Below are 20280 nucleotides of genomic sequence, written 5' to 3' on the forward strand. Positions count from 1 at the left end.
AATCAAGTAATTCGTATAGTCTAGAAGAATTGTGCATTAAGTAGGAGTTCGATGCTTTTCTGCTGTAATTTGACACTGAGCAATGTGGGGATTTTATTATTTTATATTTAGAATAACTTAGATTTGAAAAGAGACGTTAGAAGAATTGATGAGATATTAAAACTTTTATAAAAAGGTTTTGAATTTGAGTCTTTGTTATAAAATATTAAGAGTCTCTGACGGGAAATCCATGTCTTGTATGCTCACTTCAAGAGCCTCTTGAATTATGCCGGAAGTAGCTTCTGTGCCACTATTCTGGAAATTTGGCAAGTTACGCTGTGAAGAGGATTGTGGAAGAGTAATCACATTTCACACATTTTACAGGGACGATGGGTTTTGCATAGATTGAATTACAAAACTTTATAGTAAAATATCATAATAAAGATAAGAGATTTACGCGGTAATTTTATTTGTATGGTAAAATTTGAGTAACTCACATTTTCCCAAGTAAAGTTTGATCTAAAGGCACTTTTCCGCCCCCAGATGATATAAGTAATACTTTTGTTTAAAAAAAAAATTAGTAGTGTAAGAACAAAATAGCATTTGGCCATTAATTTTGACAGAAAGGAAAAAAAAAAAAAACTCTTCGATTTACCTTAACAGGGTTTGAAAAATCACAAATTCATCCCTAAAATATTTTGTAAACCTTAGCCTCCAACTACACATCTTTATCACCATCATGATCTTATAATTGTCAACCCCCATCACCCTCTTTTTATCATGGTATGAGTTGTTGTTGAAGACAACTTCAATTGATCGAGTTTTTTATGATAACTTCATTTGATCAAATTGTCGACAATTTGATTGAGTAAAAGTTATCATCGATAACATCGTTCAATCAATTAAATCATTAATAATTGATCCATTTTAGATACTTGTCATTGATAATAACTTGAATTCATCTAGCCTAGAAAGGAAATAAAGTAAAAGAATAAAGGAGGAATAGAGGAAGAAGTAAGTTAGAGTGAAAGGAAATGAAAATAAATAGCAATTTTGATATTTAATTTTTTAAAATTTTTATTAATTTAGGATTACAAACTAATTTTAAAAAACGAAATAGTAAGGATTAAATAATAATTTTACTCATTGACACTATTTTAATATTATTTCATTAACCGTTTTTGATTTTGGGTATTAAAGTGTTATATGTGCTATCTAGGGGTAGAAAAGGTTATTCAGCCAAACCTTGGGTGTGAAAGCGTCATTAACTCTTCTAAATGATATTTTGATTTCCTATTTTGCCCTCCATCCATTTCCCGCCATTTATTTTCTTTTTATATTCTTCAATAAGAAAACCCTTTTCTTTTTATATTCCTCAGTAAGAAAACCCAACAGAAAAATAACTAACTTCTGTGATCTCTGAATTCTCTCCAAGAAACCAACACAACCGTATGGGCAAGAAAAAACAACGTCCTTCTTCTTCCCGTCTCAACCCACCGCCACCATCCACCACTACTGCTTCCGCCTCTGAAACGCCACATCCACAGCCACAGCGACCGCCACCGGCTGAATCATCACTATACCCTGTGATCTTTCGTGAAGGCTCAAAGGTTCAGGAGGAAATGAAACGTGGGAACTACGAGAAGGCCTTACAGATAGTGAGGAAATCAATTTCTAGTCACAAACGCTCGCCTTACCTTATGTACCTTGAAGCTGTTGTTCTCCAGCTTCTTGCGAAAACAAAAGCCAGAGATTCCAAGGAAATGGTGAGATACTTAAAAGACGCAAGCGACTCCGTTGGGTTCGCTGTGCATTCATTGCCCCGTTCCATCCATTTTGCTTCGTGTAAACTCTCTGTTCTCTATCAGCAGCTTTGCTGAATGATAAAGATTGGGGTGAAGCGACTCAAGAATGCAAGAGCCTGTTAAACCTAAAGATTGAGAATGTAACTGACCCGGGTGTGGATATGTTTCTTGAAGAGAATGAAAAGGCGAATTCTAGTAAAGATTCAAGAATTGAGTATGAGAAGCAAGTGATTACGCAGTATTTACAGCTTTGTGAGGAAGAGCAGAAGAGAGTTGAAAAGGTTGTTAAGGAGAGAGTAGAAAAGACAAGTGGTACATTACAGGAGATCAAGAAGGAGTTTGAAACAGAAATCAAGAACTGGCGTGCGATGAAACAGGTGAAGACTCATTATGGTATGGAGAAGTACTATGAGGTTTATGATGTAAAGAGAGTGGAATATAAGTCCTTCTGGAATACATTAAGTGCTGAGAAGAAAAGGGATTTCTTTAAAGTGAGTCTTGAGGAGCTTCAAAGACATTGGACATCAATAAATGTTCATTTGGCAGGCAAGGAAGCCATTGATTTTGCTAAAGAACACAAAACTTGGATGTGTTGGGAGTGTTGTGATTGCCGCCTGAAGTTTGGAGATTTGGGGTTGTATAGAAAACATTCCAGAGAGTTTCATTGGAGGAATCTTGATGGGGTGGAATTGGAGTTTCAAATTCCTGGTAAAGTGATTGCGTTTATTGAGAATGGTGAGTGGAAGCCTTTAGATGCTGAATACTGGGTAGATAAAATTCTAAGTAAGATAGAATCCGAGTCTTTTAGTTCCTCCAATTGTGATTTGTTTGATGAGCAAACCTTAAATGAGAGTCTGCAAGATTTGATTGGCTGTGAAACTAATGAGAATGAATTAGCTGAGCGTGTAATGATTCTCAAGGGTATCCGTGGGATGCTTCGCTTGTTTCTCCTACATAATTGTCTTGCAAAGACATATCTTGATTGGGCAATACAATTTACAGTTGAAGAGTTTGAGGATCTAATTCCATTTTCACAACGTCTTGGGGTGGAAGCCATTCAGATCATATGCCTTTTGAGAGCAACAGAGCTAAGACAGGTTCAACGATTCTTTCAGAAACTCACTGATATTATTGGCAAACTTATAAATCCTAAATTGGTTAGTCTTATAGATGATAATCTTAGTTGTGTTCAAGTGTTTGATATCAATGAGAAAGTTGAAATTGGTGAAGTATTAACAAGTCGCCTTTTGGATGAGAGATTCCTAAGGGGAGATGAGATTTGTCTAAGTAATGATTCTGGAAATGTTAAAGATGAGATTCTTCTGCACAGTGATGAATTACTATCATGGCTATGTGAAGGCGCAACCATCCCAATAGCTCTAAAGGCATGCCTCAGTTTGAAAGATTCTCAAAAACAGAAATCAAAAGAGATTTTTCAGATATTTCGAAAAGAATATTCACAAGATGAACAATTATATGATTCTAAGTTATGCAGTGCAACTAGAATCACATTGAAAGCAATTGAGGCAGTTGAGAGTATCCGTCCTAAAGAGATTGAGGAGGGGGATAAAAGTATAGCAGAGTCTTATTTTAGACTCTTGAAGAAGAGAGAAAAGGAACTTGACGGGATGTTTGATATCCCTTGTATGATTGAGAGATCTTTGATTTCCAATGTTTTAGAGGATATTCTAAATCGAGCGAAACATCTAGCAAGCTTATCTAGTCAAAGAACTGAATCTGAAAGTTTGAGTGAAGCAGATGAGTTGAAAATGCTTGAAGACTTGGAATTTGGTGAAGATTTGGTAAGAATAACATTACAGAGGAACAGAATAAAGTCACTAGAAGATGTAAGTTTGCAGATTATATTGATTATGCACCAAAATTTGGAACTAAAGAATAAGGAAATTGTATTTATTTGCTTTCTGTCTCACTGTGTTCATTCTTGCAGCTGGCCTTTGTCAAGGCAAGATTGTCATCAGATGTTTGTGCCATAATGCAGCACGAATTGAAACTTGAGAAGGTGTCCTTGTATGACTACAGGTCAATCATTTTGCCATTGTTGAAGTCATTTTTGCAGGTTTGCTTCTGCATCCTCTTGCTGATTTTTAAGTAATTTAATGCATGATAGTTTAGACTGAATTTCCTGTTACTAGGCAAATCTGGAACATCTGAAGTATGAGTATACAGCAGCAGCTCTTGCATCAGAGATTGATGACAGCAATATAAGCAGAAAAGGTTGTGACAATGCTCCAGAAAATCAAGATAAAAAGAAGAAGAAAAAGAAAAAGAAGAATATTTCTGACAAGGATAAGAAATCCAAGGTCATACAGCTGCTGCTGCTTTTGTTTGTTAAATACTGTGAAAGCTTTTAGCTGTGTTCAACATATAATTTTCTTGTGAAGTGAGTTGATGTTTGGGTAACATTTCAGGCAACTGACTCCAATGAACCCGTTCAGCTCCATCAGAAAGATGTTGAACAAGCGTAAATCCTTGTCTAATCCTAATTAAATTCTGACATCATAGACCTTTTCCCTCTTGAATGTTGCTTTCTGTGTATAGTATCTTATATCAATAATCTGTGATTTTTCAGAGACAAGCCAGATTCTGAGCTTGGGGTTACTGCAAGGGTTGAAGACTTGCAAGAATCGATGTTGAACGAATCGAAACTGCTCGATAAACGTTTGGAGGAACTAAGGAAAATTGAGAATGAGTTTGCTGAGAAAAGAAGGTCACAAGCTGAAGCTGAAAATGTTGAAGGTCTAAATCTTGGTACTTGTTTTCCCTCTCATTGAACATACTTCTCTACTATCTTGTAGATTGAATGGCTCTAATAAGTAGTGTGTTTTTCTCCTTTTCTTGGTTGAGTTTTGCAGATTCTTCTGATAAAGTAACAAAGACTGCTGATGAGTTGGAGACGGCGAAGGCCGTAAAGAATGAATGTGGGCAAGAGGAGGTTCCAGAGAAGAATGAAGGTGAACAAGAGGAGGTTTCAGAGAAGAATGAAGGTGAGCAAGAGGAGGCTTCAGAGAAGAATGGAGGTGAGCGAGAGAAGGCTTCAGAGAAGAATGGAGGTGAGCGAGAGGAGGCTTCAGAAAAGAATGGAAGTGAGCAAGAGGAGGCTCCAGAGAGGAATAAAGGTAAGCAAAAGGAGGCTCCAGACAGGAGTGAAGTTGAGCAAGAGGAGGTTTCAGAGAGGAATGAAGCTGAGCAAGAGGAGGTTTCAGAGAGAGATGAAGGTGAACAAGGGGAGGTTTCAGAGAGAGATGAAGGTGAGCAAGAGGAGGTTTCAGAGAAGAATGAAAGTGAGCAAGAGGAGGCTTCAGAAAAGAATGAAGGTGAGCAAGAGGAGGCTCCAGATAGGAATGAAGGTGAGCAAGAGGTGGCTCCAGAGAAGAGTGAATGTGAGCAAGAGGAGGCTCCAGAGAGGAATGAAGGTGAGCAAGAGGAGGCTCCAGAGAAGTGTGAAGGTGAGCAAGAGGGGGCTCCAGAGAAGGGTGAAGGTGAGCAAGAGGGGGCTCCAGAGAGGAGTGAAGTTGAGCAAGAGGAGGTTTCAGAGAGGACTGAAGGTGAGCAAGAGGAGGTTTCAGAGAAGAATGAAGGTGAGCAAGAGGAGGTTTCAGAGAGAGATGAAGGTGAACAAGAGGAGGTTTCAGAGAGAGATGAAGGTGAACAAGAGGTGGTTTCAGAGAAGAATGTAGCTGAGCAAGAGAAGGTTTCAGAGAAGAATGAAGGTGAACAAGAGGAGGTTATAGAGATCAAGATGGAGGATTTGGATTAGTATTTGAATGAATTTGTATTGCAAGTGCTGTCGATCTTTAAAAGATATACAGTATGTTTTTGAAGCACCTCATTTTGATTACAAATCTCACAAATCTAAAATTCTTAAACCAGATTCTTGAAAAATGTTTTTACAAGTTCTTCAACACACAGTCAGGCCACTCCATCACCTTGCACCACCACCGTGATAACTAATACATCATTTGAATACTTAACTTGAGTATTCAAATTTGGATAAACATAATATTGCTTATTTGAGAATTCAAGAGGATTGAGCAAAAGAGTAAAAAAGTATTGGGCAAAAATATTCAAGTTTCCATTGTGAAACCACACACAACAAAATGCACTAATACTCCAAACGAGAACACAAAGTTTACATGAAAAAGCAATACGAGAAAACTTATATGGAGAAAATTTTACTATGAATGAAATTAATACAAAATCAAAAAAGGATTAATTTTGGTTTTTAATATGCTAGAAGCCCTCACACTCACTCTTGCTTTTCATATAAATTAATGCAACTTTTATATGTAAAACCATAGTAAGTACATGTGTATCCGCAAGTCGCATGCCAGTAATAGATAATACAATTCTTGCCTGCATAATCTTTCTGATTTATCAGAGATAGCTGATATTCTATCTGTTACCTACTACATTTACTTATGTGATGAGAAGGCTTTACAATGAGTCATTGGTCTAATCTCTCTACTACCAAAACAAATCTCCTTAAAAATCCACATATCAAATATACACTTATTCTGAATTTGAATAACCTTTTATAGAGTTCAGATCACACCGCTATTGAGCAATTTCCAAAGAAGTAGAACTAGAATGGGTTTGTGATCGTGCAAAATTTTACACCCTAAAGTGATGGTGGATTTCCTATTTGCCCTACTTCCATTTATCAGCCCATTTCATTTATGTTTACCTTCTAACTAGAAAACCCACAAAATCATAACTAACTAATTGCAATTTCTGATTTCCCTCCAAGAAAATAACACGAAACATGGGCAAGAAAATACAGGAGCCTTCCTCTTCACGTTTCATACAGATAAAACCTCTGTCTCTGCCCCCCTCAGCTGAAGTTGCTTCCGCCTCTGAACCACCAAACCCACCGGCTGAATCACTAGACCCTGTGATCTTTAGGGAAGGCTCGCAGATTCAGGAGGCAATGAAGCGTGGAAACTACTTCAAGGCCTTCCAGATGGTCAAGAAATCAGTTTGTTGTCACCAAGACTCGCCTCACTTTTTCAACCTTATTGCTGTAGCTCTCCAGTTTCTTGCTAAAACAGCGGCCAAAGATTCAAAGGAAATGGTCGATTACTTAGATAAGGCATATCAGTCGGTTCAATTCGCCGTGATGTCGATGCCGCATTCCATCCATTTTGCTTCGTGTGAAGTTGCTATTCTCTATCTAAAAGCTTTGTTCAATGCTAAATATTGGGCCAAAGCGATTCAAATTTGCAACAGCGCTTTAAATTTAAAGATTGAGAATTTAACCGATCCGGGAGTGGATAAGTTTCTTCAGGAGAATGAAATGGGGAATTCGAGTAAAGAACTGAGAATTGAGAATGAGAGGAGGATGATTAGTCAGTATTTACATCTTTGTAAGGATGAGAAGAAGCTTACGGGTATGAAGGTTCAAGTGGAAAAGGCTAATAAGAAGATTGTAGAAAATGCAGATGGTACATTACAGGAGATGGTGACAGAACTAGAGAGGATCAGGAAGAAGCTCGAAGCAGTCATAGAAAATTGGCGCACTTTTAAGCAGATAAAGACTCAATATGGTATGGAGAAGTACTATGATGGTAATGAAGAAAAGAAAGAGAAATATAAGTCATTTTGGGGAGCATTGAGTGAAGTGAAGAAAACGGATTTCTGTAAAGTGAGTATCAAAGACCTTGAAAGGCATTCAAAGTCGATAAATTGTCATTTGGCGGGGAATGTTTTCAGGGAAGCTATTGAATTTGCAAAGGAGCACAAAACCTGGAAATGCTGGGAGTGTTGTGATTGTGACAAGAAATTTGGTGATTTGGAGTTGTATAGGAAGCATTTCAGGGAGTTGCATTTGAAGAATCTTGATGGTATTAAACTGCAATCTTGGATTTCCTGTGAAGTGATTGAGTTGATTGAGAATAGGGAGTGGAAGCCTTTAGATGCTAAATGGGGGATAATGACTATTATGAATAAGATTAAATCTGAATCTTTTAGTTCTTCTGATATCTGCCTGTTTGATGAGAATAGCTTAAATGACAGTGAAAGTTCTTCTATTGAAGAGACAGTGCAGGATTTTGTTTACATTACAATTGATGAGAATGAATCATCTAGCACATCCGAGGAACATCAGAAATGGCAATTTGATGACGATACATGTGCAGCGATTCTCAATAGTGTTCAGTGGATGTTTCACTTGCTTCTCGAGAAGGAATGTCTTGCACCAACATTTCTTCATTGGGCAATACAATATACGGTTGAAAAGTTTGAGGATCTACTTCCATTTTCTCGGTGTCTTGAGTTGGAATCCATTATGATCATCTGCCTTTTGGGAGCTGTAGAGCTGAGACAGGTTCATGAATTCTTGAAGGATCTAGCAGAAACTTGTGGTTTAATGGAATATCAAGAGACAGGTAGCACTACAGATGATAAACTTTTAATTATAAATCCTGAATTGGTTATTTTTGATACAGTGTTTGATTTCAAACAGAGGGTTGAAATTAGTGATGACTTAACAAGTCTCCTTTTGGATGTGAGATTCTTGGCAGAAGAGCTTAATCTTACTAATGATTTTGAAGATGTTGTAGATAATAATTCTGCAGTAACTTTTGATGCCATTGTATGTGAAAACGAGATTGTTCCTGAAAGTGTTGACTTTGTATCATGGTTATATGAAGGCCCAACAATCCAGTTTGTTATGAAGTCTCGGAGCAGTCTGAAAGATTCTCAAAGACTGAAAGCAAAGGAATTCTTTCAGATATTTCTCAAAGAATATTCACAAGTAGAGAGACTATGCGAGTCTGATTTTAACCGCGTGCATAGAATCACATTGGAAGCAATTCAGGCAGTTGAGAGTATATTTCCAAAAGAGATTGAGAAGGGGGATAAAAGTATGGCACAGTCTTATGTCAGACTATTGAGGAAGAGGCAAAAGGAACTTGAATCTAATGATGACATTTCTAGTCAATTGCAGAAAGCTATAATTTACGAAGTTATATCAGATATTCTGAATCGAGCACGTGCAGTTAAAAGACTAGCAGCTTCATGGAATAAGACTGGATTTCAAAGTTTCGCTGAAGAAGATGAATTGAAAATGCTTGAACACTTTGAGACTGCTGAAATTTTTGCAAGATCAACATTGCAGAAGATTAGACTTAGGTCGTTGAAAGAAGTAAGTTTGACTATTTCTACATTCCACATTGTTCTTTTCAGTTGTTGAATGTCATATCATGCCTATTTCCACTTCTCATTTACCAGCATAGCTTCATGAAAATGCTTCAATTGTTAAGTGTCAAAATGATTTCTCTTTGGCCTAACTGGTTCTAGATGAAATGAGGCAATTGTGTTTCTTTGTTTTTGGTCTCACTGTATTCATTCTTGCAGCAAGCCTTTGTTGATGCAATAATCTTCCGGGCTATTGGTGCCATTAAACAACATGAATCGAAACTTGAGATGATGTCTTCATATGACTATAGGTCAATGATTCTTCCTTTGTTGAAGTCTTTTTTGCAGGTATGTTACTGGACCCTCTGGCTGTTTTCTTACTAATTTAATACAGATGGTCTTACACTAAATTTCTTTACCAGACAAATCTGGAAGATCTGTTTGACAAGGATGTGGCGGCAAAGTATGATGCCACAGCCGAAGCTCTAGTAGAAAAAATTGATGACAGGAAAAAATTTGGCAAAGTTTGTGATAATGTGAGAGAAAAAATAGATAAAAAGAAGAAAAATAACAAGAAAAAGTTCAGAAAGGAAAAAAAACCCAAGGTCTTAAAAGCTGCTTTTGGTTTTGTTTGTTTATATTATGGAAGCTTTAACTGTTCTACATATAATTTTCTTGTGACATGAGCCAATGTTTGGTAAAAATTTAGGCAGTTGACTGTATTGAGACCTTTCAGCTCCATCAGAATGATGCTGAAAAAGAGTAAATCTCTGATCTAATTCCATTGCAGTACTCAAATTATAGACCTTTTTTTTTCTTGAAGTTTGCTAACATACACACCCTGAAGGTTGCTTTCTGTCTATAATATCTTATGTCAATAATCTATGAGTCTTCAGAGACACTCCAAAATTTGAGATTGGTGTTTCTGCAAGTGCTGAAGACATGAGAGAATGGACTGTGATCGAGGAAAAACAGCTTGAAGAACAGTTGGAGAAGCAGAGGATTTTTGAGAATGAGTGTGCAGAGAAAAGATCTCAAGCTGATGCTGAAAAAGTAGTAGGCCTAAACCTTGGTACTTCTGTTTTCCTCTCATTTGCTTATGTTCTGAATTTTTTTATTTTTGTGCTAGATGATAGTTTCATTATTGATAATAGCATATTTCTAATAACTTCTACAATTCCTTTGATTAGAAGTTTCAGATTCTTCTGAAAAACGAGTAGAAATGACCAAGAATAAGATTAGGAGGAAGAAGAAAAATTTCAGAAAGGACTGGAAATCCAAGGTCCTAACTCCTCCTGCTTCTGGTTTTTGTTTGTTTATAATGGAAGCTACTTTTCAGCTCATAATTTTTATGAAATGATCTCATGTTTAATTGACATGTATAGGCAGGAAGTTCTAGTGTGAACTTTCAGCTCCATCAATGTGAAGCTGAACAAGTGTATATCTCTTTTCCAATCACATTTCAATACTTGAAAAGTTTGCTTTTTGTTTATAGCATCTTATATGAATGACCTATGAGTTTTCAGGGCCAATGCAAATTGCGAGAGTGGTGTTTATGCAAATTCCAAAGAATTGACTGAATCAACTGTAATTGAGGACTTGGGAAGATTGATCGTTATTGAGGCTAAACAACTTGAAGAACTTGCGCAGAATCAGAGGAAAATAGAAAATGAGAGTGCAGATAAAAGGAGGTTTAAAGCTGATGTTGAAAAAGCTGTATGCCTAAGCCTTGGTACTAATCCTTTCCTTCTAATTGAACGTACGCCTGATGGAAGTTTCATAATTGATCATTAATGTTTTTCATACTTTCAGATTCTTTTGAAAAACATCACGGATTTTTATCAACTGATGTGAGGAATGGCAGCACGCCGCGATTTGATGTACACCAATATGTAATTATACAGGTTGTGATTGCATAACTAGATGATGCTAGTCCTTCTAGATTAATAATTCTGCACTTTTCATCTACATTTTACTATCTATTGATTCTATTGCATTACAGTCACAATGGCGGTTAAGACAGCTTCGTGATGAGTCCATGAGTAGATCAGAAATATACCACACTCATGCTGGAAATCCATGTTTTTTATGTGCTCTTCAGGATTCATTTGCTGTCATGCATATTGCCTCTAGAATTATGCCAGAAGTAGCTTTTGTGCCAGTCCCTTCAAGAAAATTGCCAGTTAACTTTTTCTTCAAGGACTGGGTGGGTACACTGCAGACTTTTTTTCTAAATCATCTTTCTCTTCCAAGTTTTTAACTTCTGAATTGACTAATTGAATTTCTGATTTAAATTTCTCCTTTCTAGTTAAACTCAGAAGATGTTCCTGAAAGTGAGCATTCATATGAATTGAAACAACAACTTGTTGCTGAAGTAATGAAAATTGTTGAAGAGCTGGAGGCTGAGAGGAATAGAAAGAATGAAGCTAAACAAGAGGACCTTTCAGAGCACAAGATGGTGAAACTGTTTGTTGAATCAACAAGCTTTCGAAATGAAATTACAAAAACACAGCACATACAAAACTTCTGATTGATTAAAAGAAGATAATACGTATATAGAGCTTCTGTACAATTGAAATTACAGTACAGTTTCAGCTTCGTTCCTCACATCATATGTTACAAATCAATGCTATGCTAGCTGAAGATTCCTGGCCGGCTGCCTACTTGAGATCCTTTGCCACTGGAAAAAATGGCAACAATCAATAAATACACATGTAACACCTAGATAAATCTTATATCAGCAAAATACAAAAAAAATGTTGGATATAAATGAACATCTCACATTATTTAGAAATACTAAGATAAAACTAGTTATATAATCTTTAAGCGCTAAACAAATAAAATGAGTTTTGGGATGCAAATTCTAAAAGCAAAGCTGTAATAAACTCTCTATCCAAAGCGGACAATTTGACACTATTAGATCAAGATATTACAAATGATATCAAAGTCACTACGAATGTTCTTTTGACCAACGGTAGGATAAAATTCAGTAAGGATGTTGAATCCAATAAGAGAGTAAATATAACATCCTTAGACAAATTACAAATTAACTAATCACGAGAGAGATATTAGGTACGTATGAGAATCTCATATTACCCAAACTCAATATTGTGATGGGTTTTGTCAAAAAGGGACAATAATTTAACATTTGACCTAAGATGGTACAATATATTAAAATTAGAGAAGTAATAGGGGATTAACAAAGACTTACCTTGAGCTTTTGAAGGAACAACAAGAAGATGCATGTGACATTATTTGGAGGAAGATGTAACTTGCTAGGATGCAGCTTCCCATTCAATGGATTTCTTGAACAAACAATTATATTATCCATTCCTATCTCTTCTTTCATAGCTTATTTTCAATTCCTCCACCCCACTTCCCTTAAATGTGAAACGAAGCTCTCTTTGTATCATCAACATTGCCATTTTCATCAGTCAAATTATAAACATGTCTTCCCTCAGCTCTTGGTGGTGAAGCTGCAAACGAAATAGCTTGTGCACAGTTATATACAAAACATGTGATAGACATCAATTGTGAAACTCAAAAATAAAATCATAACAAATTATGTGTTTAGAATGAACAATATTTTGATAATCTATCGAACTATTAAATCATGATATCAACTTTATCGTGCGTATTCTCTTAAACAATGGTAAATGAGAATGTATGACACATCATTGGGCATCAGATAAGATTGGTTGAATTCATTTAGCCTCTAAACTGGAGTCCAAAGCAAACAAATCTTAACATTTGGCAGGGTTACAAGGAATTACATATACAATTTGTGAATATTACGTACAAAATGACAAATACATTTTGTACAAAACATAAAGTATTATTAATATTTTAATCAGAAAATTACAATTGAAAATAAATAAACAAATTCTTAACGTATTCGTAGGAACATGTTGAATACGTTTTACATTCTTCGTATTTTTTTCAATCATTTCTAATTTTCTATAAAAGAAAAAGAAAATAAAAACACAATTTTTTTTAATGGACACCTAAATTACCTCCTCATTTGAAGGGGACTTTAGCCAAAAGGCAGTAGGAGAAAATGTTTCCGCTGGTGCATTCTTCTCAACAGCCTTAAGTGGACGCGGTCCGGCGTGTGGCGGCGGGGTCGGCGACCGAGGAACGGAAGTAGGTTTCTGAAACTCTAAAACATCAACATCCCATATAATCCATTCTTGCGTGTGGCTTCTGTGTGGAATGTCATGCGTGACTGAGTTTCTCCACGGGGGGAGGCCGCCGTTGCCCCGCAAATAATAACCGTATCGCGTCTTCAGCTTCACCTGGACGCCTTCTCGGATGGGTTCCCATTCGACCGACGAATCCAATCTCCCCGGAAGAGTTTGCAGCACCTTCTTCCCGGTGACTCCGAGTAAAAACGGCATGTTTGAAGCTGTTAAGTATTTCCCATAACAGCTTTTCAAACGCAGAACGTTCACATTCGGAACAAACTCCACTGTCCATTTTGCATTCTCGCCGGCGCCATTGCGGTCCTGGGAAACGTGTTCTTCATCTTCTTCGGCTAACAAATACTTGTCGTGGTGGCTCTTGAAACGCACCACTTTCGCTTTCTCGAAGACTTCCATTGCAGACTAGAATAAAAATCAATAATTAAGAAAGAAACCATATGAAAAAAATATAAAAATTCATGCATGAAAGATAATAAATGATTGATTATCTACCCAGATTATTCGAAACTAGCAGATTTTGCTAGTGGGAAAGGAAGAGAAAATGAAGAAGAAAGTGAGAGGTTGATGAGGCTATAGGTTGAGAGAAATTAAAGGATGCCATAGCTTATTTGCTGGTTTCCGGGGCAACAATTTGCTATTCTGGGTTATAATACGAGTAATTTTAGTTATGAGAGAGATTTGTTATATCATCTTAATGGGTTGTGTTTGTACTGAATATGAATACAATTCGATCTATTGTGTCAAAACATAACTTACGTATACGTCGTATTAACAAGTGTTTGTCATAATAAGATCTACAATCTACTAAAAATTGCAGCCTGAAGGATAATTTTGAGCAAATTATCTAAGAATAATTCAAATTATGAATACTGAAAGGATAATTAGATAGCTCCTAATTTTGATTGAAATCATTTTTATACCTAAAATTTAACTAAGTTCAATATTATCAACTGCAACTCTGCAAGATAAATTTCATTTCATTAAGACTCCTAAGTCAGATCCAACTTCCAACATTCCTCTTACAGACAAATTCTGTAAATTAAGAATCAAACGATTGAGGCCCTTTCAGTAACTTTTTCAAATTTGATTTGATAATAAATATTAGATATATTCCTCATAAAAGATACAATTATCATAATTCCGATCATCTAAATCAAATTATCAGTTAAGTATTTATATTCTTCAAACTTGAAAGCAAAATCAACCTTGAGATATTTGGAACCATGCATCAAAATCGAAAATTATTTATGTTAAGGAAGCAAGCTTCATCATCTTCCTCCAATGGTTTTTTCTCACTTTTTCTTCTAGGGTATTATCTATTATGGAATTTTTTAGTCATCAATATGACCAAAATTGGAGGCACAAAACATGCTTGTGCTGCATGTAAATATCAAAGGAGAAAATGTGCCCCTGACTGCCCTTTTGCTCGCTACTTCCCGGCTGATCAGCCCAAGGTGTTTCTGAATGCTCACCGCCTTTTCAGGCTGTCGAATATTGCGAGTATCTTGAACAAGGTTGATAGTGATAAAAAGGATGAAGCTATGAGAACCATTATTTTTGAGTCCACCATTCGTGCAAAGTATCCGGTTCATGGATGTTGGGGGATTATTGGTAAACTCCAGCATCATATACAAAGCGCCATGAATGAGCTTCAGTTGGTGAGGGCAACGCTGGCGAGATACAAAGAGTGTGACCATTTTCAAGTACCTTCTTCAACATCACTTTCTGAAATAAGCACAGCTTTGAGTCATGCCCTTAATAGAGGGCAAACTGATATGTATGCAGAAACTGGTGAAATTTTGATGAAGCAAAATGGTTTGAAGGTTGAAGAAAATTTTATTTATAATGATGCTAAAGAATTTCCCATTACAATTCCAGAATTACAAATTCCTGAGGATTATGACTACCCCTTTGATACAAATGGGTTCATTAATATCAATCCATGTACAGAATCTTCAAGGTGAGCTTTAATTAATGACAAACAATTAATGTCAACTTAGTTAATAATATTAATTGTTTCTCTTTGCAGTTTGGAATCAGAGGATGCTAATAAGGAGCTCTTAGTCCAAAGAATAAAGGACGAGAATTCATGTATATAGATTGATTTTTTTTTCTGGGTTTTACTAATTTATAGTTTAGGGATGATTATTTTTCAGTTTACATATTCACCTAGGATTTCATTTGGATTACTGTGTAGAGTTTGTAACACGTTTGATGATTATAGTTGTCTTGATAGTCTGTTAATTATTCTTTTTCTACATGTTGTAAAAGTTACAATTAAGCTTGCAATAAAATCAAGCTGTAACTATCTAAACCAGATTCAGTTGTGCTATTGTTGAGCCTGAGTTTGAGTTTAAGCGGCTCGAATGCTGCTTGGAAAGGCTATTTGCTCCTCTGCATTAGATTCAGAGCAAAACTCATCTTTGGCTTCTGCATTTTTGATCATGTACCATTTGAGTTGTCGAACACTGAGAAAGTTTTGGTCGCATAATGTCAAGCTTTCACATTGGAAATATCATGTGGTCTGTGCAATTTGCAACAAATAGCTGCTTTTCTCCTCATGTTTATGTGATTTGCAGATCATCTGGTCTCCACCAGCACTTCCTTTTGTAGCACATCCGGTCTCCATTGCAATTTTTTGTTGCCTCGGTATTCCTTGCAGGTGATTAGGCATATATTGTCTCCATTGCAAGGTCTGTAGTCCAAATGTCTTTTGCAGACTCCAAGTTCATGATCCTTGTGCTAGAGAATGGACAGACTTCAGCTTTGGACTTTCTAATTTTTTCTTTTCTTGTGGCTATTGAGTTGAGCCATGGTAAGATTTGCAGGCAATGGAGTAATGACACAATCTTCCTCTCCTGCCTCTCTCAAACACTATGTGGTGCAATACAGGTTTCCATTATTTCACAATTATAGTGATTTTGGTTTGTGATTGTGGACTCAGATCCCTCAAAACAATTGTTGTAATCCTTCCCAATTTGTTGCTTTATTGCACAAAAACAATAAAAAACAAAACAAAGATACAACAAAAAATTTTTAATAAAGATAATGATTTTGGGACTGAAAATGATTAATATTATCTTAATTTAATGTATATCCTTATATATATAAATTCATAAACAAAAAGATTAGTCATAAAGACATGACTAACAACTTCTCCTAACAAGCTATAATTTGCACAGTGTAACAGTTTCTAGCAAATCCAGGAGCCAAGTTTCATAAAAGGTTCAGAAGAAACTCTTTTGTAAGGACTCTAGAAAAGATGTGTACGTTCTCTTTGGCTTCTACTTCCATGCACGTTCTAGACTCACTCCCATCTTCTTCTTCATCTTCTCCGTTTTCTCTTCCACTATTACCCCTCTCCAAACCACATTTTCACACCGTACCTGCAAAACCCAGAGCCCATTTCTCACTCTACATTACATCCTTAGCTTCTTCTCCTTCTTCGTCTCCAAAAACCAAAGACGTATGGAGAAAAACTCCCCTCAAAACGACACAGTTTCACAAACACCCCAAGAAGCAAAACCAACTCTTCTTGGACCACAGCGTGGACATGGACGAACTCGTACAATCAATGAGTCAAACACAAAACGAACAAGAACTATACGCTTTATTATCACCGTACAAAGACAGACAACTCTCAATTCGTTTCATGGTCTCGTTATTATCTCGGGAACAAGATTACCAGAGATCATTAGCCATTCTTGATTGGATCAATGACGTGGCTCGTTATTCGCCGTCCGTGTTTGCGTACAACGTTGTTTTGAGAAATGTTTTGAGGGATAAAAAATGGGAGCTTGCACATGGCCTGTTCGATGAAATGCGTGAGAGAGGTGTGGCGCCCGATAGGTACACGTATTCGACTCTTATAACGTGTTTTGGGAAAGAGGGTATGTTTGATTCAGCTCTTTCTTGGTTGCAATTGATGGAACAAGACCGGGTTTCGGGTGATCTTGTATTGTATAGTAACTTGATTGAGCTTGCGAGGAAGTTGTGTGATTATTCAAAGGCAATTTCGATATTTTCGAGGTTGAAGAATGCAGGGATTGTGCCTGATCTCGTTGCTTATAATACAATGATCAATGTGTTTGGGAAGGCGAAGTTATTTAGAGAGGCAAGATTGTTGATTAAGGAGATGAGGGAAGTGGGAGTTGTACCAGATACCGTTAGTTATTCAACTCTTTTGAATGTTTATGTTGAGAATGGGAAGTTTGTAGAGGCGCTGTCACTGTTTGCTGAGATGAAGAAAGTGGATTGCCCGCTTGATCTTACAAGTTGTAATATTATGATTGATGTTTATGGGCAGTTGGATATGGCTAAGGAAGCCGATAGGTTGTTTTGGACATTGAGGAAGATAGGGATTGAACCTAATGTTGTTAGTTATAACACCCTTTTGAGGGTTTATGGTGAGGCTGAGCTTTTTGGGGAGGCTATTCATTTGTTTAGGTTGATGCAAAGCAAGGAAATTGAGCAGAATGTTGTTACTTATAACACGATGATGAAGATTTATGGGAAGTCTCTCGAGCATGAAAAGGCGACTAATCTTTTGAAAGAGATGCAGAATAGAGGGATTGCACCAAATGCCATTACTTACTCAACAATAATATCTATTTGGGGCAAGGCAGGGAAATTAGATCGGGCTGCAATCTTGTTTCAGAAGTTGAGGAGCTCTGGGATTAAGATTGATCAAGTGCTTTATCAAACAATGATTGTTGCTTATGAAAGGGTAGGTTTAGTTGCTCATGCAAAGCGTTTGCTTCATGAGCTCAAGCAACCGGACAACATCCCTAGGGAGACTGCAGTATCTATTCTAGCAAAGGCAGGTCGGATAGAGGAGGCTACTTGGATTTTTAGACAGGCTTTTGAGGCTGGGGAGGTCAAGGATATATCAGTATTCGGTTCCATGATTGAGCTTTTTTCAAGGAACAAGAAGCATGCAAATGTCATTGAAGTGTTTCAGAAGATGAGAAGTGCAGGATATTTCCCTGATTCTAATGTGATTGCTCTTGTGCTGAATGCTTATGGAAAGCTCCAGGAATTTGAGATGGCAGATGCTGTGTATAAAGAGATGCAAGAAGAAGGTTGTATCTTTTCTGATGAAGTTCATTTCCAGATGCTGAGTCTGTATGGTGCAAGAAAGGACTTCAACACTATGGAGTCACTTTTCGAAAAGCTGGACTCTGATTCTAACATCAACAAAAAGGAGTTGCATCTGGTTGTTGCTGGCATATATGAACGAGCAAATAGACTAAATGAGGCATCACGAATTATGAATCGAATGAATGAAAGAGGAACTTCAAAGCCATAAACTTTCAGAAATGCTAATTGTTCTGGATCTATAATTTTTTTCCCTACAGTTGTAAATTTATTTTGTTGTGCAGATTGTGCTACATTAAATGAATATATTTTCTTTTCAATTCTCATCTTTATACAATCACTCCCTTCTGTAATTGTCTTCTAGATTAATGAAAAAACAGTGGCGTAAGCATTACAGTTTTGCTTCTTGATACAATTTACTTATTATATTGCAAAAAACTATGGAGTAGTAAATGAAATTATTGGTAAGAGCTTCATGAGTTTGTGTCTGGACCATATTTCTTCCGTGCTTCACACACTCATCTTTCTCTTATCCTCGAAATTAAACTGGCTCTCCAAATGAGTTATTATCAAGTTAAAAGATTCCTTGATTGTGATAATTGTGATAGTTGTTGAAAGTCTAATCTTCACCTTCTGTCAACAAATTAAAATGGATCTCCAAATGAGTTATTGTCATTTTGAAGATTCCTCCACTGTGATGATTGTGAAAGTCTACTCTCCACTTTCCACGAACAAGAAAGGAAAATGACTGTCAAGCGAAAATTTAATCTTTCAATAATATAGCGACCTGAATTCTGGAACAAACATACTAGGAGTAAGATAGACGTTCCAGAAGAAATACAGACACTCCAAGCTGTTGAAGCACAGATGTTCCACCTAAATCTCCGAATTATGGCAAAATGTCCAATTGTCAGAGAATCGGTCTCGTTCTCTCTTGAACTGCCATGACAGAAAGTCCCAAATCGGGTGTTCCATTGATGGAACGATCATTTCATCATAAAAGTAAATTCATCACATTCACTTAATATTAGAGAGAGCTTTCAATCTCTTTTGCTCTCCTTGTACTAAACCTTCAGTATTAGTGATTTCCTCTCCATACTTTACCAGTGGGTTTCTTCCATTTTGAGGTATTTCATGTAAATCCTTAAATTATTTTACTGCAATTATTTAATTTATGGGTTTCTGCATAACAATACTGGTAGAAAATTTTCTCTCCAAAAGTTGATCTCTTTCGTATTATCTACATTTCTTCTTTTGCTCTTTGGTGATATCATCTATGATTATTACTAAACCTAATGAGAAAGAATAGCAGTAAGGTATCAACTTTTTGGTAAAAAGTTTGTCATTTTACCTTTTGGTTGAAGTTTGAAATATGTAGCCATTTAAAGACAGAAGAAAGTGATTGAACATGTGTCCTATATCTTTCGTATTCACATTTGATTATATAATTTGGAAAAGTTAGGAAAATTCACATTTACGGAAATTCTATTTGTGGGGAAGCATTTTAAATTATAGTGAAAGTGATGTATTTTCCTTTATCTGCATAGAACTTTGAAGCATGATACCTTACTTTCAGATTAGGTTTTTGCAATATTCATGTTCCAGTGTCACTCCAATTAGTCTCAAGTCTAACCACAACAAGAATCCAGGTGTATGTGAATTTTTATCCGATTGGGACTGGATGGTTTTATAAGGCTTTACAACCCAAAATGTTTTTTAATATTTTTAAAGAACTCATAAATTATTTAACCAGTCACATCTTAATATCTTCAAATATTGTGGAATGTACACACATGGCATGTAAAATTCGCCTACAGGTCCAATGCGAGTTATGATTCAAATTCATTTTATCCACAGGATCAAATTCACCTAGAGTTGTGTTGGGTGAATGGTATTGAATCAAGGTTTATTTGTAGAGTTTTCTTCTAGGTTAATACTTTAATAGTGGAGGGCTGCTGTCTCTGGTAGCTGCCACTGCTCTAACCACCAGTGTGATCAAATTGCATCTGCTTTCTGAAATGGGGTCCAATTACATTTAATAC

General features: G+C 36.4%; 6 protein-coding genes across 6 annotated transcripts; 5 read left to right on the forward strand and 1 right to left on the reverse strand.

Annotated features, from left to right (window-relative positions):
* The first annotated feature begins 1430 nt into the window (after positions 1-1430).
* LOC123197542 (neurofilament medium polypeptide-like) lies at positions 1431-5562 on the forward strand. The gene is made up of 7 exons (XM_044611860.1): positions 1431-1803; positions 1851-3631; positions 3733-3861; positions 3938-4105; positions 4214-4266; positions 4375-4553; positions 4658-5562. Exons 1-7 carry the CDS (start codon positions 1431-1433, stop codon positions 5560-5562), a joined length of 3588 nt encoding a protein of 1195 aa, XP_044467795.1.
* Positions 5563-6567: 1005 nt separating this feature from the next.
* Positions 6568-10338, forward strand: LOC123197543. The gene is made up of 7 exons (XM_044611861.1): positions 6568-8946; positions 9159-9287; positions 9362-9475; positions 9649-9701; positions 9836-10011; positions 10130-10243; positions 10325-10338. The coding sequence occupies exons 1-7, from the start codon at positions 6568-6570 to the stop codon at positions 10336-10338; spliced, it is 2979 nt and encodes a 992-aa protein (XP_044467796.1).
* A 612-nt stretch (positions 10339-10950) lies between these two features.
* Positions 10951-11602, forward strand: LOC123197221. The gene is made up of 2 exons (XM_044611407.1): positions 10951-11145; positions 11248-11602. The coding sequence occupies exons 1-2, from the start codon at positions 10978-10980 to the stop codon at positions 11467-11469; spliced, it is 390 nt and encodes a 129-aa protein (XP_044467342.1). The 5' UTR covers positions 10951-10977; the 3' UTR covers positions 11470-11602.
* A 1287-nt stretch (positions 11603-12889) lies between these two features.
* On the reverse strand, positions 12890-13812 carry LOC123198315. The gene is made up of 2 exons (XM_044613001.1): positions 13634-13812; positions 12890-13543 (listed from the first exon to the last, which is right to left on the reverse strand). Exon 2 carries the CDS (start codon positions 13535-13537, stop codon positions 12944-12946), a length of 594 nt encoding a protein of 197 aa, XP_044468936.1. The 5' UTR covers positions 13538-13543; positions 13634-13812; the 3' UTR covers positions 12890-12943.
* A 672-nt stretch (positions 13813-14484) lies between these two features.
* On the forward strand, positions 14485-15240 carry LOC123197544 (LOB domain-containing protein 27-like). Its single transcript, XM_044611862.1, has 2 exons — positions 14485-15101; positions 15171-15240. The coding sequence occupies exons 1-2, from the start codon at positions 14485-14487 to the stop codon at positions 15238-15240; spliced, it is 687 nt and encodes a 228-aa protein (XP_044467797.1).
* A 1030-nt stretch (positions 15241-16270) lies between these two features.
* On the forward strand, positions 16271-18633 carry LOC123197940 (pentatricopeptide repeat-containing protein At5g39980, chloroplastic-like). The gene has a single exon (XM_044612466.1). It carries the CDS (start codon positions 16404-16406, stop codon positions 18447-18449), a length of 2046 nt encoding a protein of 681 aa, XP_044468401.1. The 5' UTR covers positions 16271-16403; the 3' UTR covers positions 18450-18633.
* Positions 18634-20280: the final 1647 nt, after the last annotated feature.

This window comes from Mangifera indica, chromosome 15 (genome assembly GCF_011075055.1).
Source record: "Mangifera indica cultivar Alphonso chromosome 15, CATAS_Mindica_2.1, whole genome shotgun sequence".
NCBI classification, from domain to species: domain Eukaryota; kingdom Viridiplantae; phylum Streptophyta; class Magnoliopsida; order Sapindales; family Anacardiaceae; genus Mangifera; species Mangifera indica.

Coding starts and splice junctions, on each gene's coding strand:
- LOC123197221 (XM_044611407.1), top strand. CDS start 10,978: ATGAGTAGATCAGAAATATACCACACTCATGCTGGAAATCCATGTTTT. Junction 11,146..11,247: donor ACTTTTTCTTCAAGGACTGG/GTGGGTACACTG, acceptor TCTCCTTTCTAG/TTAAACTCAGAAGATGTTCC.
- LOC123197542 (XM_044611860.1), top strand. CDS start 1,431: ATGGGCAAGAAAAAACAACGTCCTTCTTCTTCCCGTCTCAACCCACCG. Junction 4,106..4,213: donor ACAAGGATAAGAAATCCAAG/GTCATACAGCTG, acceptor GTAACATTTCAG/GCAACTGACTCCAATGAACC. Junction 4,554..4,657: donor TGTTGAAGGTCTAAATCTTG/GTACTTGTTTTC, acceptor TGAGTTTTGCAG/ATTCTTCTGATAAAGTAACA.
- LOC123197544 (XM_044611862.1), top strand. CDS start 14,485: ATGACCAAAATTGGAGGCACAAAACATGCTTGTGCTGCATGTAAATAT. Junction 15,102..15,170: donor CCATGTACAGAATCTTCAAG/GTGAGCTTTAAT, acceptor TTCTCTTTGCAG/TTTGGAATCAGAGGATGCTA.
- LOC123197940 (XM_044612466.1), top strand. CDS start 16,404: ATGTGTACGTTCTCTTTGGCTTCTACTTCCATGCACGTTCTAGACTCA.
- LOC123198315 (XM_044613001.1), bottom strand. CDS start 13,537: ATGGAAGTCTTCGAGAAAGCGAAAGTGGTGCGTTTCAAGAGCCACCAC.
- LOC123197543 (XM_044611861.1), top strand. CDS start 6,568: ATGGGCAAGAAAATACAGGAGCCTTCCTCTTCACGTTTCATACAGATA. Junction 9,476..9,648: donor TTGGCAAAGTTTGTGATAAT/GTGAGAGAAAAA, acceptor GTAAAAATTTAG/GCAGTTGACTGTATTGAGAC. Junction 10,012..10,129: donor AGTAGTAGGCCTAAACCTTG/GTACTTCTGTTT, acceptor TCCTTTGATTAG/AAGTTTCAGATTCTTCTGAA.